The sequence below is a fragment of the Zonotrichia albicollis genome, chromosome 4 (genome assembly GCF_047830755.1).
Source record: "Zonotrichia albicollis isolate bZonAlb1 chromosome 4, bZonAlb1.hap1, whole genome shotgun sequence".
In the NCBI taxonomy this organism is placed as follows: domain Eukaryota; kingdom Metazoa; phylum Chordata; class Aves; order Passeriformes; family Passerellidae; genus Zonotrichia; species Zonotrichia albicollis.
In genome coordinates this window covers 60,408,475-60,418,569 of record NC_133822.1, presented here as the reverse complement: position 1 = coordinate 60,418,569, position 10,095 = coordinate 60,408,475, and the positions used below count along the sequence as shown (strand labels likewise).

Below are 10,095 nucleotides of genomic sequence, written 5' to 3'. Positions count from 1 at the left end.
ATTAGAATTCTGAGACATCACTCTCCACACACACACCAAAGTACACTTGGCAAAATGTGCATTAAAATAATGTTCCACCTCCTCTCCAGGTGATCCCTGTGAAAGTTACATTTATTAGCGAATGTATGGGTTGTAAATCCCAAATGCCCTTTGGAGGCTAACAATTTTAATTAAACAGTACATTGCATGAGTTCTTCACATAATTGAGAATGAGACTTCTGCTCAGAGGAGGAGAGGAGCAACAGTATTGTAAACTTTAAGTAAAGGCACATGATGTAAGAAGCAGCAGTAAAGTCTGTGATGCCATGTAAGCTGATGAAATCTGGCTATTTAGCAGTTTGATCACTGCATGTGTGTTTTGATTTAGCACTGATTTCTTTTTGTTTGATGTTGGCTTGATTTTAAACACCAAGTATGCATAATTATTTCAGAAAGTCTGTCTTTCAAGAAATTGAAACTAACTTGAACTTGAAAAAAAGCCTAATAATCAGTATGTGAGGGTCACTTGTTCCTTATGGGTTTAATTTTTCCTCTTTTAGAAATTACAATTCTTACCAAGTCAAGGTTCTTTTGATACCTTTTCTAATTCTCTTCCCCATCCCACTGGGTTGGGGGGATGGTGGTGTGTATGCAGGGGATAGTGATCATGCAGCTGTGTGGTACCTCAGTTTGGGTCTAGGGTTAAGCCACAGCATTTAGGAATTGGAATAAGTTCTCAATGCATTGCAGTCCTACTGTCAGCAGACATTTCTCTCTTTCTTGTGGTTTATAATTTCCAAGTAGTTTAATAAAAAGAAGGAAGACAAAGGTCTTACTTTGCATTTTTCTCAACTAAAATGAACCAAACCTAACAAATCCAATTGCGACCTACCTGACTCCACAATAACACAGAGTTCATTCCTTGATAACTGTATACTGGTAGCCCAGAAAGTGTGAGCCAGTGAATTTGTGTGGTTCTGAATACTCTAATAATCCTCTTCTGAATCATAGTATCACAGAAGATTCTGGGTTGGAAGGGATCTGCAAGGATGGATCATCAAGTACAACATTTAAGTGAATGGCCCATAAAAGGATTGAAGCCATAACCTTGGTGGTGTTAGCACTATTCTCTGACCAACTGAGCCAATCTCATACAGTAACTCTTTTACTGTATTTAACAGAAAATACATTTTCTTGCTCATCACTCAGAAAGCCAAAAAAAAAATCCCTTCCACATTCTGAATGGAAAGCTAGCTGCTAATCCTACCATGTGCTTGGGATATGGTGCATAAGGCTGGACTGGGAGCAAGTAAAATGTCCCCACTGGACTCACAACTATCCAATGACTCTGGAAGGCTCCAGAGGCAGCGCCAGAAGCATCCCCACAGCTGCAGCTCTGCCCTTAGAGCAAAAGCTGCTGAAGTCACTGGCTGCAGGATGTTCTAACTACCCCATCGCCTTCAAAGCCTCAGAGTCAGTATTACTGAGACATGCAATCCTCCCAGGCAGCTTTTCTAAGCTGTACCACTCTTCTATAAATACAGCAGTTGCAAAGCAGGTGTACTAAACCAGATTCTTAGCAGCATATTGTTATCAGCCCAAGTCTTTACTGACACTTTTCTTTCCTGGTAGACAAAATACACCAGGTGGTCTAATAGGGGAATTAGCCATATTGGCAAAGGGGAATTTCAGACTGTCATTTTATACCACAGCTGTACAAAGACTGTGAGCTAAATTACCCAGCTACAGTGAATCATGTTGAAGGAAAGGTGTACCTATAGCAGACTAATCCAAATACCAGTGCTTATGCAACACTTAAGTCACACTTAAGCCCTATTTGGAAATCTCCCTGTGGTACACAAGTCTTGTAATGAAACAAGAATTCAGGAACAGGAATGAAACATTTCATGCAGACAGGAAAAGAAACAGCCGCTATTAGATGACACTGAGAAAACTACAGATAAGCACATAGAACACTGAACAGAATAGGAAATACCAAAATTAAAAAAAAAAAAAAAACCTAATCCAAAAAAGAACTATAAAAATGAAATTTAAAATAGAAATGGATCAAAACTAAAAACATATATTTTGGTATCTTCAACAGCACTCTGAGCCAACACAAGTAAAGAAGTCGTATTGATAAAACAGCTGACAGTTGCTTTAGTGACAGAGACTAGTTATTTCTTTTGCATCTTTCCTGGCTAGTAAGGAATGAACAGCTCCTGTTGTACCCATATGACTCTATGACCCCATCTGCATCCCCCTATCTTCAAAAGCATGAAACTAAATTTTAGCCCATTCAGTTATCAAAGTCACCTACTGAAACTGACTTTGTAATCACAGGGTTTTTTATTAATACCATTCTGAAATACTTGACATAGAATTAGAGTTTCCTGGTCTTAACTGGGGAGTAACCTGTAAAAACAAAACTATCTGTGGCTGAGCATGTGTCCACTTGAAAACTTGAGATTCAGTACTTCCTCCTGAAGAGCAGAGAGATGACTCATGTTTATCCCATGTTGCCATCTTGTAAATAAAAACTTGCCTTTCTTCTAAGATGGCTGGAAGAAAACACATATATCCAGTTAGAAAATGCATTTTGCTCCCCATTTTTCCATTAAATGGTCAGACTGACTATAGAGACACTCTCAAAATGGTTACTAATAGTTATTTCCTAATACTCATAGAAATTTAGGTTTTGCAGCTTGAATCTACTTAGTTGAGGTTTCAGCAAAAGAGTATTTTTACATATTTTTAAAATTATTGTTATTGTTTTGGCTCTTCTTTCTAGAGTCAGGTCTGAAAAAACAGAACACTGCTAATACACTGAGAATCAACTAATGAAAGTGTCTGTACATCAGTCACCGCATTAGAAGAGAATATTGCCAGAAGCAAACATTTGATAAAGCTGTGAAGATTCATTCTGGAAAGGAAAATAAAGATTTTAGTGTATGTACCATTCTTAGTGATGAAGGAAAAGAAACTATTTCTAAGGGTTGAATCACCTCCCTACAAAGTGGTACTATATTCCTGTCCAGTTGCCAATAAATATTTTTACTGCTTATCATAGTGAAATGCATTTCTCTGTTTGAATTAGGTTTTGTTTGCCATCTGTTTTTTAGAAATTCATATGCAAAAGGTAGTTTCTAAAGATAGGAAGAATTGTTTTGGCAAGGTGTTCCATTAGCCAAATACCCTAGGGTATACTGTACCATGCCATCATCCCCAAATTATATGGTATCTGAACTACCCAGTGGCATCACTGTAGCAGTACAATATTAATAATTATTTCATAAATAAATATTTGCTTTCTCTACTGCAATTTCATACAGGCTGTCTGCATGCATGTTTGTATACCTCTGTGTCGGTGCCAACGTAGCCCCACTTATCAGAAAGTAACTTTCTGAGCCTGTCATGGATGTTAGGGAAGTTATCAGAAAGTAACTTTCTGAGCCTGTCATGATGTTAAGGAAGCTTCCCAGTCTGACCATTCCCAAAGCTCTGACGGTCACAGCCCGAAGGGTCACAGCGCCCAAGGCCCCGCACGGCTCCAGCGCGGTGAGGGCGCCTCGCCGGACACATCTCCCCGCAGCCCGACTCTCACACGGTCACACCGGCTTTCCTTACCGTTCGACCCCGCTTTCCCACAGCAGAGTCCCAGATATCTCGTTCCATAAAGCAATTTATTCCTGTGCAGTAACACAGGAACAGCTCGAGCTGGTGCCTCTGAGGAGAGCACCTACATAAAGAACCTCCAGGCTTCTACAGCCTCAGTCGTCCCCTGAGCCAGTCCTGCCGGGGTCTTCGGCTCTTGTCCCACTCTCAGTGTTCAATGACTTGGCTGGCGCTCTTCATCTCGTTTGCTACCCAAAAAGTCGGCAATTCCAGGCTCCTGCTGGGTCTCCCCGAGTCTGTTCACATGACTAGCGTCACCCATCTTCGCGCCCTTGGATATCCCGAAGGTTGGCAGCTCACGGTCTCTTATCTCGGGCTCCCACCCAAAGCTTAACCTGCTTAATCTCAGTCAGCAGCTTGCGATCTCAGCTACCTGGACCAGACGTATTCCCCAGCATCTGGCACGTAAATAGATGATGTCTGAATCTCAGCTCCATCCCCTTTCTTCTTGTATCAATCCTTGCTGTCAGTTCTCGTCACCCATTCACCCAAGCCTGATAACGGCACTGAGCGCCCTGGGACATTAATTCCGTCCGAGCTATTCCCTCCCTAACGCCCCGCCTCCCGCGGCCGCGCCTGCGCGGGCCCTCCCGCGCCTGCGCGGAGCTCGCGGTGCGCGGGTGGTGGGACGGGGCTGCCGGGGGCGGTGGGCGCGGGCTCTGCCCGGGGGTCCCGCGGGTCCCGCCCCGCCCGGGGGTCGCTCCGCGGGAGCCGCATCGAGTCGAGCTCGGTGCCGGGGGCTCCTCTCCCCTGCCCCTGCTTGAGACACGATACAGCCCGCCCGTGCTTCCCGCCGTCGCTCTCCTTAGACGGGACTGTGCCTGCGTTCCTGCTGCAGGATGAAGAGGATCTTCGGGTTCGGAAGGAAGAGGAAGGGGCAGCCGCCGGCCGGCAGCGCCTCCCTTCCCTCCCCCGGCGGTGCCTACGAGCTTCGGCAGAAGGACCTGGGCAAGCTACACCGCGCGGCCGCCAGCGGCGACCTGGCCCAGGTGCGGCAGGGACTGAAGAAATACGGCATCGACGGGCGGGACAAGGCGGAGCGGTAAGGGCGGGAGCCGCGGGTCTCGGCAGCCCCGGGGGCAGCTGTAGGAGCCCCGGGAGCTCCCCGGCGGAGGAGCGGAGCGGCAGCGGCGCTGTGAGGAGTGGGAGTGCGAGCGCCGCAGCCCTTGGTTGGCTGTGGGAATCAGGCTGGGGCTACCAAAAACCCCTTGAATTCGGCCTTACCAGTTTTTGACCCGGCTTCTTCAGTGCCCTCATTCCCGGACTCCTGTGTCCTTGCCCAGGGGCGCGGGGGTGGAAGCGAGCTCTTAGCCTGGCAAACAAGAGTTCTAAGAGGAGTCTTGTGGCCATTCTATAGCCAGGCTTTGAAGTCTGAGTGTAGTCGCTTCCATCTCTGTGCACCTCTGAGGGCTCAGCCTGCAGGTTCAGTAGCTGAGCCCGAAGAATGTACTGTCTCAGCTGGAAGCAACTTAAAGAAAGGTGGATGCTGCAGTTAGGAAGGATTTATAACGCAAAATAAACATGTTGTTTATTGATGCTGCACGCATCGTAGCCTTTTTTGAGTGTGATATGGCAGCCTAAGCCACAGTGTGGTTTTAGGTGGCAGTTAGTTTTTTGCTCTGAGGCTTTGGTACAGCTGATCAGTGCCTTGGACTGGAATATCTGGTCAGTGACTTGCAGGAGAAGCTGTTGCTGTCAGGCAGGTGTTGTGTGGGGGTTTGAGTCAAGCACAGCATCACTTCACAGTTCTACCTTCAGGAGAAGCCCTGGGCTGCAGCATAGTTCCTAGTGATCTATCATAAGCAAAAGCGAATCACCTTTTCTGAAAAGACTCAGAGCCAAATCTTTTGTGATGTTCTGAAGAGGGTCTGGTTTTAGCAGAGTAGCTCAGCTTCTAGACTGGACTTCTGGCACCAATAAAGCTCATCTAGTTTTATTGCCCTAAAAACCCCTGCTAGATTTGTAGGAGGAATCACATGCAAAGACTTCCACAGTGATCTACCTACCAATATGCAGGTAGACTGGTTAATTGACATCAGACCTAAGATGATGTGGTTTGAAGGACTGCTTTTCCTTCTGGCAAGGCTTTAAATTGAAGAAGAAAGTTCAGCTTTCCTGTGCTGGTTATATATTGTGGAAACACGGTATTGCCTCCTTGGAGAGGACTTAATCTGTAGTAGGCCTTTTATGACTATGATAGTTAAACATTACAGGAAAGTAAAAAACAACTTTCCTGTAGTCAGGATCAGAGTGTTCTGCTCTCTGGTTTGGTACATGTTGTTAGAGGCACTTTGGTGAAAATATGTTCTTGGTTTTGCTTCAGTAGTAAAAAAGCTAGAGAAAAAGGAAAAGTTCTCGAAGTGAGGGGAAGCTGTAATATTCTTTCAATTCAACCCATCTCTAACATCTCCAGTACACTTCTGGCCCATGAATGATCAAAGAAAAACTTAGAAATTGATTTGCCAGCTCAGATTCCCGGGCTTTGGTCTCTGTTGCTGTGCCACATGTGTAGTCCCACACTACAGAGGACAATACCCAGTGCCTGGGCACAGGAATCTCTGCAGATTATATTCTACACTGAAGGAAATGTCCCCTTACTAAGCAGATGCTGTGGAAGGTATTTGCTAGCAACTCCCAAGCATTTGGTGTGCAGCTATTGTGCAGCTAATGGAGTGGGTTCTTAAGCTTGAGATTTGCAAAGTCAAACTTGTGGTCATGTCTGTTTATCAAAAAAACCTGAAATTATCCCTGTCTGTGCTAATTCAATTTATTTAATTTTTAGGACGGCTCTGCATCTTGCTTGTGCAAATGGCCACGTGGATGTAGTTACATTTCTAGTAGAAAACAAGTGCAAGCTAAATCTTTTTGACAATGATAACAGATCACCACTGATGAAGGTACGTAGACTATGGTATGTTCTTGCAAGTGAGACTTACTGATTTTGAACTAAATGATGTATTTTTCAGTATTCTTTATGTGAACTTTTGTAAAATCACGCATATTGTGATTGTTGTGGAATGGGCATATATTAGCAATCTTTGAAGGTGCTCTTAATTCCCTGTATTGGGAAGATGGAGGAATTGCTGCAAAGTGAAACTGTAAATGCTGGAAGTTTTTTGTGTTTTGTTTCCAGGCAGTACAATGCCAGCAAGAAAAATGTGTGGCTATTCTGCTAGAACATGGTGCTGACCCCAATCTGGCAGATGCTGATGGCAACACTGCCCTTCACCTGGCTGTTCTGTCTGGCAATACTGCTGTAGCAGGGCTCTTACTTCAGCATGATGCCAATATTGATGCCCAAAATAAGGTAAATTTTATATTTGTTAGTGAAGTGCTTTCCAAAAGTTGCATTCACAATAAAGTTTTGTTTGGTTGGGTTTTTTTTGTTTCTTTGGTTTTTTAACTTTGATTTTTAACTTTATCTGCCCTTTCAGGAGGGATGTACCCCTCTTATTCTTGCTATCTCCGAACATCATGGAGAAATAATGGAGTTTCTCCTTAAAAAAGGAGCTGACGTGCATGCTCGAGATCAGTGTGAAAGGTGAGGGACTGTCAAATCTTTACATGGGTCTCTTTAATATTCTTCAGCTTGGCTTGAAAGAGACCACAATGGGAGTGAGGTTTGAAAAAATACAGAACAAGGAGCCCCACAGAAGCAGTTCCTTCTGTGTGACTTGTGAAGGATTGTTGTACTTCAGCGATTGCTGTTGTATCTCATTGGATGCTTTCCACATTGAGGATTGCAAAATGTTGCTCTGTGTGGTGGCCTTTCTGGCTGGAAGGAAGCCTGCCACTGGCTCAGTGGCATTCCCTCACATTGAAAAGCCATCTCCTGCATAGTAGTAGAATTTCTAAGTATTGTCTGTGTGAAAGCTTTGTTTTAAGATTAAACATTTAATTGTTTTGAGACCTCTCCCATTTTATTGTTTATCTTAATGAAAAATGCTTTTTCTTTTTTTCATTTTAAAGTAAACTTTTTTGAGGGCAAACAATCAAAAATATTTATGGTGACTGTAAATCAATCTATTTCATATCATATTTCTTGGATCCTTCAGAACCCCACTTATGACTGCTGCTTCTGGTGGAGAGCTTAATGTGATAAAGGTTCTTCTTCGGTATGGTGCTGATGTTTCCCATAAAGACACTAATGGATGGACAGCTGAGGATTATGCTGTTATTCATGGATATTCTAGGTAAATTTTAAACTGTATCATTAGAGTAAGTTGTCAGTTATCAGTGTGGATTTTGATAATTTTTGATAACAGCACCAAGGTTTAATAGTGTGCTGAGACTTGTGTTGAAGGTGCTCTCAGTGATGTCTTCATAGAATCATTTAAATTCGAAAAGGCCTCAAATAATCAACACTGCCAAGCCCACCACTAAACCACATCCCTAAGTGCCAGTCTACAACATCTTTCAAATACCTCCACAGCTGGTGACTCAGCAGCTTCACTGGTCAGTCTGTTATAATGCCTGATAACCCTTTCCCTGAAGTAATTTTTCCTAATATCCAGTTTAACCTTCCCCAGCACAATTTGTGGTCATGTCCTCCTGTCTTCTAATATGTATCATTCCAGTGTCTAGTATGAACTTGGAAGTTGAGGAAAATTTTTACCCAGAGTTCTCTGTTCGATTTCAAGTTTTATTACCAAGCTCACATTTGCTCAATATAAACTCTAAAATATATCTATACCCCACAGTTTTCCAGAGGTGAAACTTGACAGGTACCAAGCAGGAGTTAATACTTTTGTAGGTTTGAATATGACTGTAGAGTGAACGTGACTGTAGTGAATATTGAAGTGTGTAATAGTCATGCAGTAAATGCATATGAGTATATAAATCTAAATGGCTGTGGATGGGATAAGAATAGGTTGGATAAGTACTGGCTGTTAACTCTTCTATTAAATGGTATGTGCTGGTACGGGATTATTTTTTACTTAATGCATTTCCTCTCTTTTCTGTACAGTCTTAGCAAACAACTGGCAGAATATGCAGACTGGGAAAACACAGGAGAAGCTTCTGCAGGTGCACGAGGCATCCCAGCACTTGGCACTCCACACAGGGCAGCAGCTGCTGGCTTCACCTTGGGTGCACCTGCTGTGGACAGAGGAGGTAAGACCCTTCACCAGGGAGTAGCTCACAAGGAGAATCAATGTGGCTTTTTTAGTGGGTTTGTGTTCTTAGTGCTTACTGTGTTCACCATTGGCTTTAGTGGAGGCATCAGGTGGAGTAGCACTAGCTTTGTCAGTGTGCTTATTTGATGGTAGTTGGAAGTGCTGCTTGTCAGGCTGTGAAAGCATTTGGTTTGCACTCTGTATTCACTTCTTAGGGTTGTAACTTTCTGTCTGTCAGTCTGTCCACCTATTTGGGTTTTCCTTAAGAGAGAGAAGAGGCTAGGGAAGGAACTAGGCAAAAGTGTTTACATTTCAAGTGTATACTTTTACCTAGAGATGGCAACTCAGATTGTGAAAATCCAATTACAAAAGCAGTGGTTCTACCTGAGTAGTTGTTCCTCTTTCTGTACTTGGGAAGCAACAGAGAAATGAGCAGAAAGGTATGTGTCTTGTTGATTTTCATGGAGTTTGTGTCTTCATTTTAATGTTAATAGTTCCATCTGCACTAAGGTCCTTTTTGCTTGGCCTATTTCTCAAAATCAGTTATAGCTGTTTCCATTTAGGTGCTGTAGAGACACACTTAGCATATATTATATTGGAAAAGTAACTTTGTTGGCAATAACATTGCAGTGTCTTGTGAATGCTGCATTGGCCAGTGCATAGTTTGATTTACAATAAAAATAATGCTTTTCTTCCACTTTCAGTAATTTTTATGAATTTTTTAAAGAAAATAGTTATTACCTTGTGATCCAGAAAAAATAAATTGCCTTGTGATCAAAAAATTAACTCCTTCAGTGAGTTTTAAAAATTCAGTCAACGGTTATGAGCTCAGAGTCCTAGAGGAATCTTAGAAAATGAATGCCTTAGTATAAATGAAATAGTTTGTCTTTTTCCTTACATTTTAAGCCCTACAAGTGGGAGATTTTATTCTTTCCGAATTTTTAAGGGCGTTACTTTGGTACTGTGTGGCAAATGGACAGAAGACACTGCTCAAACACAATTAATTATTCCTTTAAATACACTTCCTTACTTTCCTAGATACAGGAATTTAATTTAGAGTCAGGCTTTGTTGCTTTCACTTAGGAACACTTGATTTGACCTAGTCAGAGATTTGGAAAGTTTCTTGATAGATTGCAGAGATTTTTTTCTTCTTTAAAGATTTTGATACAGGTGGTTTGTTGGTTTTGCCCAAACAGTGCACACTGTTACTGTCTCTTAGATATTAGTAACATAAAGAAAATACTTACCTGCATTAATTTTGCAGTCTTTAACTTGCCCACAAAAAGTACAGGTCCTGTACCATGGGAGTCCTTCTGATATGCTGCAG

At 42.7% G+C, this 10,095-nt stretch overlaps 1 protein-coding gene and 1 long non-coding RNA gene across 11 annotated transcripts in view; one reads left to right on the top strand and one right to left on the bottom strand.

The window, feature by feature from the left end:
* Positions 1 to 2,309: 2,309 nt before the first annotated feature.
* LOC113458602 (uncharacterized) lies at positions 2,310 to 4,262 on the bottom strand. The gene is made up of 2 exons (XR_003378982.2): positions 3,607 to 4,262; positions 2,310 to 2,540 (listed from the first exon to the last, which is right to left on the bottom strand). It is a non-coding gene; the product is annotated as an uncharacterized LOC113458602 (long non-coding RNA).
* Positions 4,263 to 4,269: 7 nt separating this feature from the next.
* Positions 4,270 to 10,095, top strand: part of ANKRD26 (ankyrin repeat domain containing 26) — a 54,845-nt gene continuing 49,019 nt past the window's right edge. For 4 of the 10 annotated variants that reach the window (XR_012580104.1, XR_012580103.1, XR_012580102.1 and 1 more), the window contains exons 1-6: positions 4,270 to 4,696; positions 6,437 to 6,551; positions 6,788 to 6,961; positions 7,089 to 7,195; positions 7,710 to 7,847; positions 8,621 to 8,766. Coding sequence is in view for 6 of the 10 variants with exons in the window: in XM_074539950.1 (XP_074396051.1) it covers positions 4,494 to 4,696; positions 6,437 to 6,551; positions 6,788 to 6,961; positions 7,089 to 7,195; positions 7,710 to 7,847; positions 8,621 to 8,766 (883 nt within the window). In the remaining 4 variants the exon portion in view is untranslated. Of the gene's footprint in view, positions 4,697 to 6,436; positions 6,552 to 6,787; positions 6,962 to 7,088; positions 7,196 to 7,709; positions 7,848 to 8,620; positions 8,767 to 10,095 lie in introns of those variants that run through there. The other 6 variants (XM_074539953.1, XM_074539952.1, XM_074539949.1 and 3 more) reach the window with 3 other exon arrangements.